Source organism: Anomaloglossus baeobatrachus, chromosome 12 (genome assembly GCF_048569485.1).
Source record: "Anomaloglossus baeobatrachus isolate aAnoBae1 chromosome 12, aAnoBae1.hap1, whole genome shotgun sequence".
Taxonomy (NCBI): Eukaryota; Metazoa; Chordata; class Amphibia; order Anura; family Aromobatidae; genus Anomaloglossus; species Anomaloglossus baeobatrachus.
In genome coordinates, this window is record NC_134364.1 from 75874520 (window position 1) to 75888685 (window position 14166).

At 47.7% G+C, this 14166-nt stretch overlaps 1 protein-coding gene and 1 long non-coding RNA gene across 2 annotated transcripts in view; one reads left to right on the forward strand and one right to left on the reverse strand.

The window, feature by feature from the left end:
- The window catches only part of AQR (aquarius intron-binding spliceosomal factor), a 245522-nt gene extending 244009 nt beyond the window's left edge, over positions 1 to 1513 (forward strand). The window contains exon 35 of the mRNA XM_075330613.1: positions 618 to 1513. Coding sequence (XP_075186728.1) covers positions 618 to 1067 — 450 coding nt within the window. The 3' untranslated portion in view covers positions 1068 to 1513. The remainder of the gene's footprint in view (positions 1 to 617) is intronic.
- The window catches only part of LOC142258135 (uncharacterized), a 426802-nt gene that overhangs the window by 24666 nt on the left and 387970 nt on the right, over positions 1 to 14166 (reverse strand). The window lies entirely within an intron of this gene.

A 14166-nucleotide genomic window follows, 5' to 3' on the forward strand; every position in this document is an offset into this window, starting at 1 on the left:
CATCTGCGTGCTGCACATTTCAGGTCAATTTACACGAGTTGTTTTTGTGCCATATTTTATCATGGAAAATATATAAGACCAGTTATATAGCTCACAGATCTATCTGAAAATGTGATCAATGGGGGTCTGTTTCTCACCACCACCAATTCATAAGAGATCCAAAGACTTCCTTAATCTTAAAGGGGTTGTTCATTACTTCTGTACTGATGACCCTTCCTTATGATGGGTCATCAAGATAAAGCCCGTTTCACACAACCGGCATTTCACTGGATTGCCGGATCCGGCACACTCCAGTACAGTGTAATACAGTACAATGGCATCGCGGCAACCTCCGGTCACATGCTGTCATGTGACCGGAGGTTGCCACGATGCTATTGTACTGTATTACACTGTACTGGAGTGTGACTGATCCGGCATTCCGGCGAAATGCCGGTTGTGTGAAACGGGCCTTAGATCGGTGGGGTCCTTTGGGTTGACAAGGTAGTCTGAAGCCCCGCTGTACTGATGCTGGACATAGACATTATAGTTAGGCAATCCCATATAGAGGCTCATTATCAGTGCCGAGGGTTTGTGTGATTACACATCATAAATACTAATGTATATCTGTTCCCCTATAGGGCCTCTTGCCTCCACCTGCCGCCACAAGAGGAACCGACATCATCGCTCCCTCCCAAGAAGAGGAGATGGAAGTGGAAGACAGTGTATCACAAAACAACGAAGCAGAGACCAAAAATTCAGAACCAGAGTCCAAAGAAAGTGCAACACCCGATCCTCCGGGGGGAGAAGAAAAAGAAGACGAGCAACAGAGTACAAGTACGGAACAGAGCTGTGAGGTAGCAGCAGAGGAAGAGTCTGAGCCTCACCGGCCGGGGACGCCGGATAAAGTATCAGAGGCCGGACTAGAAATGGGCGAACCCCCGCTAGAGTCCGCAGAAGCCAAAGACCTAACTGAAAACATGGAGCCCGAAGCTAGCCAGTCAGCGGAGGAGGAACATCCAAAAATGCCCGCTCATCCTGGAAGGGACAGTGACAGCGAATACAGCGAAGATGAGGGGGCCGAGGACTAGGGGTCCATAGCATCTATAGTTTTCAGGAAAGGTTATTGACCTTCAGCAGCCTACCACGTACATAGAGGAGTCTGATTCCTCATATACCCATTTATAGGCAAGAATACGCAGAAGCCTTTTCATAGTGATCGGCCAAACCTAAAGAGAAACAATGCCTGATTGTGTGGCAGGGCTGAATGGTATGTGCTGGAGCGACGCTCTCCTCATACCTCCGATACCAAGACTCGGAATTACAGTGAAAAATCTCATCATACTTCATTTGCAAGAGACAGAGTGTCAGCGGCATACTGGCTAACAAAAGGTTAATGTATGGTCCATAGGCCGAGCTGCCAAGTGGAGTCAGGCGGACATGCATGATTCACAGTCAATTGCTTGAGGTCCACCCAAACCATGGAAATATTTTTTTTTATTTGTAAACTTGGCAGTAAAGTTTATTTTGTACAAAACTGTCTCCTTGGCGGATTTTTGTTCTTAATTCTACTATGGAAAGGAAAGAGAAGGTAAGATGCAGAGAAATGTAAGAATGCAGCTGTGCTTACCCATGTGGCAAAACTGCAATCTGCATGTCGTGGGCCCGGATCCACGGACCGGGTACAGGTATCCTGAACCAATCCACATCACGGTCTGTACTCTAAAGCCTGCTTTACACGGTACGATCTATTGTGCAATTTCACGATCGATCGTACTCGCCCCCCGTCGTTTGTGCGTCACGGGCAAATCGCTGCTTGTGGCGCACAAAGTCGTTAACCCCCGTCACTCGCACTTACCTCCCGTGGAACGTCGCTGTGGGCGGCGAACATCCTCACCCTGAAGAGGGAGGGACGTTCGGCGTCACAGCGACATCACACAGCAGCCGGCCAATAGAAGCGGAGGGGCGGAGATGAGCGGGACGTAAACATCCCGCCCACCTCCTTCCTTCCGCATAGCCGGCAGGTGCCGTGGGACGGAGGTAAGCTGTTGTTAATCGTTCCCCGGGGTGTCACACGGAGCGGCGTGTGCTACCCCGGGAACGATGAGCAACCAGCGCCATTTTAATTAAACAAGATTATGAAACCGAGCGACGAGTACACGACTCACGATTTGTGAGTGATACTGCGTCGCTCGGAGGTGTCACACAGCCCGACGTCGCAAGCGATGCCGGATGTGCGTCACAAAAACAGTGACCCCCGACGATGCATCGCACGATAGATCGTCTTGTGTAAAGCACCCTTTACTGCAACTCCATCCTTAGTCAGGTCCAAGGCAGACGACCATATAGCATCAGATGCGAAAGAATTGGATATGATATTCTATTGATAGTCGTCAAAAAATCTGCTGAGAGCATGCCCAAGTGTCATCTATTGTCATCTGAGTCCCACATATGCAAGAATCTGAGCACAGGTGAGGAGACGATGGAGAGATTAATCTCTCCATCTCCTCCATTGCCTGTCTCTGCGTATATCGGACTGCATATGGATGACATCTGAGTGCAGTCCGATGTTTCACACTCACTCATAGACTTGTATGGGTGCGTAATCTGATATATGCTGCAAATATATTTCGCATGCAGAATCTGCATGAGAAAAGAATTGATGGTCGGCGCTGCTCCATAGCATAACATTGAGCCGAGAGCTATCTTATAAAACATTGGATCTCTTAATGACAAAACCTTCTCCTATACTTTGCAATGGTTAATACGGATGGCACACAGCGTGTACGCAGATGGAATCGTGTACTGTACGTGTTTTTCATGAACATGTAGAATTGTATTCGTCCTTTTGTCATTTGTGACACTGGAAAAACAGGGACGTCTTCAAGTTTTGTACGGACGCACGGTCTGTGAAAAAACATGCATATGTGAGCAGCCCCATAGACTGTAATCAGTACGTGTGGTATCTGTGAGAAAACAGATGCAACACTGACGTCTGAATGAGGCTTTATACTGTAATTCCATGTATAGACTGTGCGCTCCGCGAGTATAGACTGCGCGCTCCGCGAGTATAGACTGCGCGCTCCGCGAGTATAGACTGCGCACTCCGCGAGTATAGACTGTGCGCTCCGCGAGTATAGACTGTGCGCTCCGCGAGTATAAGGGTTAGGGTGTGCGCCGCTCCACGAGTATAGACTGTGCGCTCCACGAGTATAAGGGTTAGGGTGTGCGCCACTCCACGAGTATAAACTGTGCGCTCCACGAGTATAGACTGTGCGCGCCACGAGTATAAGGGTTAGGGTGTGCACCGCTCCACAAGTATAGACTGTGCGCTCCGCGAGTATAGACTGTGCGTGCCATGAGTATAAGGGTTAGGTTGTGCGCCGCTCCACGAGTATAAACTGTGCGCTCCACGAGTATAGACTGTGCGCGCCACGAGTATAAGGGTTAGGGTGTGCGCCACTCCACGAGTATAGACTGTGCGCTCCACGAGTATAGACTGTGCGCTCCACGAGTATAGACTGTGCGCTCCACGAGTATAGACTGTGCGCTCCACGAGTATAGACTGTGCGATCCACGAGTATAGACTGTGCGATCCACGAGTATAAGGGTTAGGGTGTGCGCCGCTCCACGAGTATAGACTGTGCGCTCCACGAGTATAGACTGTGCGCTCCACGAGTATAGACTGTGCGATCCACGAGTATAAGGGTTAGGGTGTGCACCGCTCCACAAGTATAGACTGTGCGCTCCACGAGTATAGACTGTGCGTGCCATGAGTATAAGGGTTAGGTTGTGCGCCGCTCCACGAGTATAAACTGTGCGCTCCACGAGTATAGACTGTGCGCGCCACGAGTATAAGGGTTAGGGTGTGCGCCACTCCACGAGTATAGACTGTGCGCTCCACGAGTATAGACTGTGCGCTCCACGAGTATAAACTGTGCGCTCCACGAGTATAGACTGTGCGCGCCACGAGTATAAGGGTTAGGGTGTGCACCGCTCCACAAGTATAGACTGTGCGCTCCGCGAGTATAGACTGTGCGTGCCATGAGTATAAGGGTTAGGTTGTGCGCCGCTCCACGAGTATAAACTGTGCGCTCCACGAGTATAGACTGTGCGCGCCACGAGTATAAGGGTTAGGGTGTGCGCCACTCCACGAGTATAGACTGTGCGCTCCACGAGTATAGACTGTGCGCTCCACGAGTATAGACTGTGCGCTCCACGAGTATAGACTGTGCGATCCACGAGTATAGACTGTGCGATCCACGAGTATAGACTGTGCGATCCACGAGTATAAGGGTTAGGGTGTGCGCCGCTCCACGAGTATAGACTGTGCGCTCCACGAGTATAGACTGTGCGCTCCACGAGTATAGACTGTGCGATCCACGAGTATAAGGGTTAGGGTGTGCACCGCTCCACAAGTATAGACTGTGCGCTCCACGAGTATAGACTGTGCGTGCCATGAGTATAAGGGTTAGGTTGTGCGCCGCTCCACGAGTATAAACTGTGCGCTCCACGAGTATAGACTGTGCGCGCCACGAGTATAAGGGTTAGGGTGTGCGCCACTCCACGAGTATAGACTGTGCGCTCCACGAGTATAGACTGTGCGCTCCACGAGTATAAACTGTGCGCTCCACGAGTATAGACTGTGCGCGCCACGAGTATAAGGGTTAGGGTGTGCGCCGCTCCACGAGTATAGACTGTGCGCTCCACGAGTATAGATTGTGCGATCCATGAGTATAAGGGTTAGGGTGTGCGCCGCTCCACGAGTAAAGACTGTGCGCTCCGCGAGTATAGACTGTGCGCTCCGCGAGTATAGACTGTGCGCTCCACGAGTATAAGGGTTAGGGTGTGCGCCGCTCCACGATTATAGACTGTGCGCTCCACGAGTATAAGGGTTAGGGTGTGCGCCGCTCCGCGAGTATAGACTGTGCGCTCCGCGAGTATAGACTGTGCGCTCCGCGAGTATAGACTGTGCGCTCCGCGAGTATAGACTGTGCGCGCCACGAGTATAAGGGTTAGGGTGTGCGCCGCTCCACGAGTATAAACTGTGCGCTCCACGAGTATAGACTGTGCGCGCCACGAGTATAAGGGTTAGGGTGTGCGCGCCACGAGTATAGACGGTGCGCGCCACGAGTATAGACGGTGCGCGCCACGAGTATAAGGGTTAGGGTGTGCGCCACTCCACGAGTATAGACTGTGCGCTCCACGAGTATAGACTGTGCGCTCCACGAGTATAAACTGTGCGCTCCACGAGTATAGACTGTGCGATCCACGAGTATAAGGGTTAGGGTGTGCGCCGCTCCACGAGTATAAGGGTTAGGGTGTGCGCCGCTCCACGAGTATAGACTGTGTGCTCCACAAGTATAGACTGTGCGCTCCGCGAGTATAGACTGTGCGCTCCGCGAGTATAGACTGTGCGCTCCACGAGTATAAGGGTTAGGGTGTGCGCCGCTCCGAGTATAGACTGTGCGCTCCGCGAGTATAGACTGTGCGCTCCACGAGTATAAGGGTTAGGGTGTGCGCCGCTCCACGAGTATAGACTGTGCTCTCCGCAAGTATAGACTGTGCGCTCTACGAGTATAGACTGTGCGCTCTACGAGTATAGACTGTGCGCGCCATGAGTATAAGGGTTAGGGTGTGCGCCGCTCCACGAGTATAAACTGTGCTCTCCGCAAGTATAGACTGTGCGCTCCACGAGTATAGACTGTGCGCGCCATGAGTATAAGGGTTAGGGTGTGCGCCGCTCCACAAGTATAAACTGTGCGCTCCACGAGTATAAACTGTGCGCTCCACGAGTATAGACTGTGCGCGCCACGAGTATAAGGGTTAGGGTGTGCGCCGCTCCACAAGTATAGACTGTGCGCTCCACGAGTATAGACTGTGCGCTCCACGAGTATAGACTGTGCGATCCATGAGTATAAGGGTTAGGTTGTGCACCGCTCCACGAGTATAGACTGTGCGCTCCGCGAGTATAGACTGTGCGCTCCGCGAGTATAGACTGTGCGCTCCACGAGTATAAGGGTTAGGGTGTGCGCCGCTCCACGATTATAGACTGTGCGCTCCACGAGTATAAGGGTTAGGGTGTGCGCCGCTCCACGAGTATAGACTGTGCGCTCCGCGAGTATAGACTGTGCGCGCCACGAGTATAAGGGTTAGGGTGTGTGCCGCTCCACGAGTATAAACTGTGCGCTCCACGAGTATAGACTGTGCGCGCCACGAGTATAAGGGTTAGGGTGTGCGCCGCTCCACGAGTATAGACTGTGCGCGCCATGAGTACAGGGGTAAGGGTGTGCACCGCTCCACGCGCGCCACGAGTATAAGGGTTAGGGTGTGCGCCGCTCCACGAGTATAGACTGTGCGCGCCACGAGTATAAGGGTTAGGGTGTGCGCCGCTCCGCGAGTATAGACTGTGCGCTCCACGAGTATAGACTGTGCGCTCCGCGAGTATAGACTGTGCGCTCCGCGAGTATAGACTGTGCGCTCCACGAGTATAAGGGTTAGGGTGTGCGCCGCTCCACGAGTATACACTGTGCGCGCCATGAGTATAAGGGTTAGGGTGTGCACCGCTCCACGAGTATAGACTGTGCGCGCCACGAGTATAAGGGTTAGGGTGTGCGCCACTCCACGAGTATAGACTGTGCGCTCCGCGAGTATAGACTGTGCGCGCCACGAGTATAAGGGTTAGGGTGTGCGCCGCTCCACGAGTATAGACTGCGCTCCACGAGTATAAGGGTTAGGGTGTGCGCCGCTCCACGAGTATAGACTGTGTGCTCCACAAGTATAGACTGTGCGCTCCGCGAGTATAGACTGTGCGCTCCGCGAATATAGACTGTGCGCTCCACGAGTATAGACTGTGCGCTCCACGAGTATAAGGGTTAGGGTGTGCGCCGCTCCGAGTATAAACTGTGCGCTCCGCGAGTATAGACTGTGCGCTCCACGAGTATAAGGGTTAGGGTGTGCGCCGCTCCACGAGTATAGACTGTGCTCTCCGCAAGTATAGACTGTGCGCTCTACGAGTATAGACTGTGCGCGCCATGAGTATAAGGGTTAGGGTGTGCGCCGCTCCGAGTATACACTGTGCGCTCCGCGAGTATAGACTGTGCGATCCACGAGTATAAGGGTTAGGGTGTGCGCCGCTCCACGAGTATAGACTGTGCGCTCCACGAGTATAGCCTGTGCGCGCCATGAGTATAAGGGTTAGGGTGTGCGCCGCTCCACAAGTATAAACTGTGCGCTCCACGAGTATAAACTGTGCGCTCCACGAGTATAGACTGTGCGCGCCACGAGTATAAGGGTTAGGGTGTGCGCCGCTCCACAAGTATAGACTGTGCGCTCCACGAGTATAGATTGTGCGATCCATGAGTATAAGGGTTAGGGTGTGCGCCGCTCCACGAGTAAAGACTGTGCGCTCCGCGAGTATAGACTGTGCGCTCCGCGAGTATAGACTGTGCGCTCCACGAGTATAAGGGTTAGGGTGTGCGCCGCTCCACGATTATAGACTGTGCGCTCCACGAGTATAAGGGTTAGGGTGTGCGCCGCTCCGCGAGTATAGACTGTGCGCTCCGCGAGTATAGACTGTGCGCTCCGCGAGTATAGACTGTGCGCTCCGCGAGTATAAGGGTTAGGGTGTGCGCCGCTCCACGAGTATAAACTGTGCGCTCCACGAGTATAGACTGTGCGCGCCACGAGTATAAGGGTTAGGGTGTGCGCGCCACGAGTATAGACGGTGCGCGCCACGAGTATAGACGGTGCGCGCCATGAGTATAGACGGTGCGCGCCACGAGTATAGACGGCGCGCGCCACGAGTATAGACCGTTCGCGCACGGTAGCATGAGTCAGCTGACAGGTTCTGTTTAAAGGGAATCTCACCATTTTTGCAATTTAATCTGACTGCAGCATAATATAGAGACAGATAACTTGATTCTAGCGATGTATCACTTACTGGGCTGCTTGCTGTAGTTTTGCTAAAATCCCAGTTTTATCTACTGCAAATTAACCAGTTCTCTGAATGTTGAGCTCTGTATAACGCCGCCCACACCACTGATTGTCAGCTTATTGTGCACACTGTGCACAGGCAGAAAGCGGCTAATCAGTGTTGAGGGTTATACAGAGCTCATAAATACAGAGGACTACATGGTTGCAGATTTACTAGTCCTCTAATTATATTCTGCTGATAACACGGTGATTTTATAAAAAACTACAGCAAGCAGCCCAATAAGTGACATGACTGGAATCTGTGTCTCTGCCCTTTCATTATGCTGCTTTCATATTAAATATCTAATACCTGCTGACGGATTTCCAGATTGTCTAACCACAGACCTCGATCATGTTGAGCAGATTCAGGTTTTTATTTGGTTTTCTACAATCTGATGACGACAAGTGATGACAATAATGTTGTCATGCTTAACGGCTAAATTCTTTTTACTAATGTGTTTGTTATTCATAGGTTTCCACATTAATGTGTTTTATGTATATTCTTAGGAATGGAGAAAAAAATAATGTTTTGGAGGCCGAGTAAAGGAAAGTCACCGTCATATACCACTGGGACATTGTGATTAGAGGGTGTGAATGGAGCTGGTGTTTTTATGTTGCATTTCCAACAAAAGTCATGTTGTGTAAAAAGAAATCGGAGGAAAAAACTGGAAGTCCGTGTTGCACATAAGTGCTTTTCTCAGATCGAGGACGTACCCATTATAGTCTATGGGGCTATTCACATTTTTGTGTTTGTAAAAAATCATGGCGGCATCTTTTTTTTTTTTTTTTTATCTGCGTCACAGATTAAAATCATAACAGAGAGTAATAGAAGAAGGGTCTTAATTCCGCGCCAAGGACTCAATGGATCCAGGAAGAGATTAATGCTTCTTTAATAACATGCACAAGTCTACGCGTTTCTGGAGACACAGCTCCCTTCATCAGGACATAGGCAAGAGAACATCAAATCTAGTTGCAAGTGAGATGGTGAAGTATAAAAGCAGTTTGCGAGTATTTCGCTATACGTATAAATTTGTAAGTCTGCGAGCAAGCTTTGCTGAACACGCAAAATACTCACCGCACACACTTCCGGTTCCGTACTTCCACCGCGCTCTGACCCGCACTTGCAGTCTGCACAAACACACACATATTATGCTTACCTTACCTTCCGTTCCATCGCCGGCCTCCTGGTTCTTGTAGTTCGCTGCTACAATATGTATATCTGGTAACCATCGCGACAATGGAGGAACTTCCGCTGTCAGCCGCTACTCAAAGGCAGTGCGCTGACCAATCAGAGGCAAGCGAGTCCTGCCTTTGACGTCAGTGCTCTGGCAGCAGAAGGTCCTCCATCGGTTGCGATGGTTACCCGATACACATCCTGTACTGGCGAACTGCAAGAACCGGGAGGCCAGCGAGGGAACGGAAGGTAAGGTGAGCATAATATGTGTTTGTGCGTGTATGGAATGGCACAATAGGGGACCAGGATTGGACATTAAACAAGTTGTGGAAGGAATTGTCTGAGCTTGCATTATTTCGTATGTGAAATCTTGCTTTGCTGAACGAGTAACTTGGTTTACAAGCACACTCCCAGAACGGATTGTTCTCATTAACCAAGGTTCCACTATCTAGTGAAACCGAACACCGAAACGAGTCAAAAATGCACCAAAAACGCGGCAAAATCGCATTTTGTTTTTGATGCGTTTTTCTGCCAGAGGGTGCGTGTTTTTGCTGAAGAAAAAAACTACAGTATGCGCACATAGCCATACACATCTATGATTCATGGATAGCACACGGATGACGTCAAGGACTAACATTGGAATTACATTTTTTCAGTGTTTTTGAAGCATTTGTTCTTGGGGCCACTTTAAGAACAATGAGGTAAAAAAAAGCATAAAAATTTGTGCAATGTACACATACTTTTTATTTCCAAGAACATTTGATTGCGAAAAAAATACTGCATGTGAACATATCCTTAAAGGGATTACAGCATGGCGTGTCTGTGCATCGAATGAAAACTGGCATAACTGCATAGATAAAGTAGCCATAGTGCAAAATGTTAAAAAATTAAATACAAGAGCTACTAAAAGTACAAAAAATAGTACATAAATGATAAGCTGCACAGCTTTTATATGGGCTACACTAACCAATAAATATGGGCTACACTAACCAATATTAATTGTTGTGTTGGTATCTGGTCATTAAAGGGCCTCGGTCAGCACAAACTGACTTCACACCAAGTCCAGGCACTCGGTGGACCATGGCAGGGCCAAACCTTTAAGTGCACCTCTCCACCTACTTGTTTCCATCTATCGCTGCCCTTTTCTTCCTAAAGAAAACCAGAACTGTCAATCAAAAAAGAGAGGAGGTGGTGATAAATGGAAAAGTAGCAGATGGAAGGTGGATATAATTGTTTGGCCCCACCGAGCGCCTCTACTTGGTTAGAAAAGTCATTCTTTGCTGACAGGCCTTTTAAAGAGTTGGGCGAAGATTGACACCACCTAACCAAAGTATAGGTATCTCATTGCTTAGTGATTATACTGGTCGTACCCCACCCATCACGAGAACAGGCATCCCATGACTCCCTCTGAAATAACTGCATACTTGCGGCCATTCCATTCAAAATGAAGGTAGGTGCTCCATGGAATCTGGAGCTGTCGGACCCTTATTCTTCTATTACCGATTCACAGGATACATGTTGATCTTTTACACACGAAAGGTGATCCAAACAATCAATACATGCTCCAACAGATATGGACAACTGCAACTATTCAAGCCAAGTAGGAAACCTATAAGACCGGCCATACACATTAGATTGTCATGGCCAAATGATGTTTTGGCTGATTGTTCAGCTGTTGGACATCTTGGCCATCTTCTCCTCAATTGCATGCTCCTGTGTTTTTTATGCGAGAGTCGCCGATAGACATCTCGGTTGGTGGCTTATCTCCAGAAGAACAAAGCAATTGATGGTCCAAAATTGGACATCTTCCCTAATCAGTCGGAAGGGACCCCCTTACATATTAGTGTTGGCCAAACCCATCAATATCAGTGGCTTTGGCTGGCATTTGTCTACTGTGTATGAGGGCTTAAGGTTGGGTTCCATAAGGTCCATAAGGCGGCAACATATCCGTCTGACTTCTATCCATAGTCCAGCCTGACAAGGAATTTAGCTGTGATTTTTCCAAACTTGAGATAGATTGCCAGAATTTAGAAAGAAAGAGTTAGCCAAAAACTAGATGACCACCATGTGTAAATAACCCTAACTTCAGGCATAGATGTTCTGACAAGCCAACTATACGTATAGATGGGGGTAGATCTAGCTGTTGCTACACATGCGGTAAATGACATTACTGAACAGATCATTCCTACAAAATATATACACTTACTACGCACCACTGGACGAGTACCAGGAAACCTTTAGGAATGTTAGAATATAGATAGAAAAGTGAAATCAGAGTGCGAGGCAAATCAGGCTGAACTTATGAAAATGGATGATACTGTATCCATGTAAAATAGGAGCTGATGGTAGGCAGGAGCACAGCGACGTGGGACCACTGCACTCTCCGGCTTGTCCTCGATTGATGCTTTTCCCTTTATAAGCTATTAAGTAGTGTTATTAGATTATATATAAACTGCCATGCAAAAAAGCTGAGTACGTGTATTTCTGCCGGTTCTTCCCATATATCATACATTTCACCGCTAATCAGTCCTTGACTGTTACATAAATGCAGAATAAAATGAATGGTTCCCAATGTATAGAGTTCATTAAGCAAAATGACGATTTTAATAACCAGGTAGGTACAAACAAATTGGATCTGTTTATATTGAAATTGCTTCCTCGCAGAGTACAGGAGTATTTATGCAAATATATTCCTGATTGCCAATGCAAGGTAGTCTCCGGGGAACTTGTTAACGTAAGGACAATGCAGCTGAACGCCATAAGCGAAAAACTACTTTCATATTCGGACTGGGTGTTTGGAAATTCAACAAAGAACATTGTCACCTTCTCAAAATGGCCTTCATTGAAATATGTACGGAAGGTGGCGTTCACGCGCGGCCTAATGGCTGTGGATCATCAACAGTGGTGCAGAATAGGGTGCAAGGGAATGGTGATTATAAAATATGCACAAAGTGGAAACAATCTGAAGATTTTGCTGATTTAATAATCCACTTGTAAGAATGTGTGATCCACTGCAGATTTACCCTCATTTGCTTTATAGAAATGGCTTGCACCTTCTGGTGATTTTTAGCTATTTGACTGTTGCAGTAACTTCAGGAGTCATTTATCTGCAGCTTTGTGTCAGTTTTCTTGCAGTAAAAAAAAATATTTTTTTTTTTTCTTCTCCATTTGAAAAGTTGTAGAACAGATGTTAAACGGAAGGTGGCACAACCAGAAATGTTCCAATAATTTGGTGTGTTAAAGTGCAAAAAAGTGGCACTTTCTTTTTTTCTTTTTTTTCTTCTCCATTTGAAAAGTTATGGGACAGATGTTAAACAGGAGGTGACGCAACCAGAAATGTCCTTGGTGCAAAGTGGAAAAAAAGTGGCACTTTCTTTTTTTTTCTTCTCCATTTGAAAAGTTATGGGACAGATGTTAAACAGGAGGCGACGCAACCAGAAATGTTCCAATAATTTGGTGCATCAAAGTGCAAAAAAATGGCACTTTCTTTTTTTCTTTTTTTTTTCGTCTCCATTTGAAAAGTTATGGGACAGATGTTAAACAGGAGGTGACGCAACCAGAAATGTTCCAATAATTTGGTGCATCAAAGTGCAAAAAAATGGCACTTTCTGTTTTTCTTTTTTTTTTCTTCTCCATTTGAAAAGTTATGGGACAGATGTTAAACAGGAGGCGACGCAACCAGAAATGTTCCAATAATTTGGTGCATCAAAGTGCAAAAAAGTGATTTTTTTTTTTCCTTCTCCATTTGAAAAGCTGTGCGACAGATGTTAAACAGGAGGCGGTGCAACCAGAAATGTCCCAATAAATTTATGAACCCTAAAGCAGACAATGGTGCAAAAAGTAGTTTTGTAATAGTCATTTTGTAGGAATTATGGCGTGGAACCGTACAACTTTGAATTGTCGTAGCTTTAAACAAATTTTCTTCTGGGAGAGGCGGACTTACTAAATTATACTGAACAAATGTCAATGATTTAGGGCTGATGCAGAATATCATATTCAGTCAGTATGCTGTCCGTACGCCATACTGATTACCCATGGACCATTGCAAATGAATGGACTAGTTCACATTTTACACCCGGACTGATGGTCTGCCTGTACAGTAAACACATCATGCACTAGTCTGATCTGATTTTTAGCTAAGGCTTGAATATTAAACTTAAGGGAGTATTCTCAAGTTGTGCCTTGAGTAGCTCAGTTCTGTGAGGTCTCCTTACGCCCTGATGCTTGATGGAATGGGTGGGGTGCTGCTCTTTGAATGACAGTTGTGGTCAGGAGCTTCATTTTACACATACCACATTAATGGTGTGTTAGTATTTGTTCTGAGGCTACACTTTCGGCCTCGGTCCTACTTGCGCATCGCTTCTGATTCAAGAGCATCGGATGCAATATGCTACTGACCCTCGGCTCAGGCTGTGCTGCCAGCGTGAACCGAGTGTCGTGACTGTGATCCAATACTGCGATCAGATCACAGCTGCGGAGGAGAGGGAGGGAGCACTTTCTCCCTTTTCTCTGCTGCCTGTGTCTGCGTTCATTGCACTGCACTCTGATGACATCCAGGTGCAGTGCGATATTTCACATGCACCTATAGACTTGTATGGATGCGTGTGAGCCGAGACTCTCCGCCAAACGAAGCATCCTGTGATTCTTTTATCATGCTGCTATGGCTTGAGAAATCAATCACAGATGGACACTGCCCCATAGTTTTGCACTGCTACGAGTGCAATCTGATGTTTTATTGGATTGCCTTCGTCCATGCAAAGCACAAGTGAAACCGAGCCCTTATAGAGATAACAGGGCATTTGAACAAGCACACAGCTCAGGAAAGTGAGAGCTGTGATTAGGAGAACTACTCTGAAAACTACTGGGGCTGGTAATTATGCAGGAGTGATCAGAGCCATGAAGGAGCTAATAGGTAAAGGGAGGGAGATGAGCAGCTAACTACTCAATGAGTTGAAAAGAGCTAATTTTGATAGTAGAACGCCTCTCTTGGAATGGCTCTGGTGGCTAAGCTCCATGGAAACTAGCTGTACACTATAAAAGAT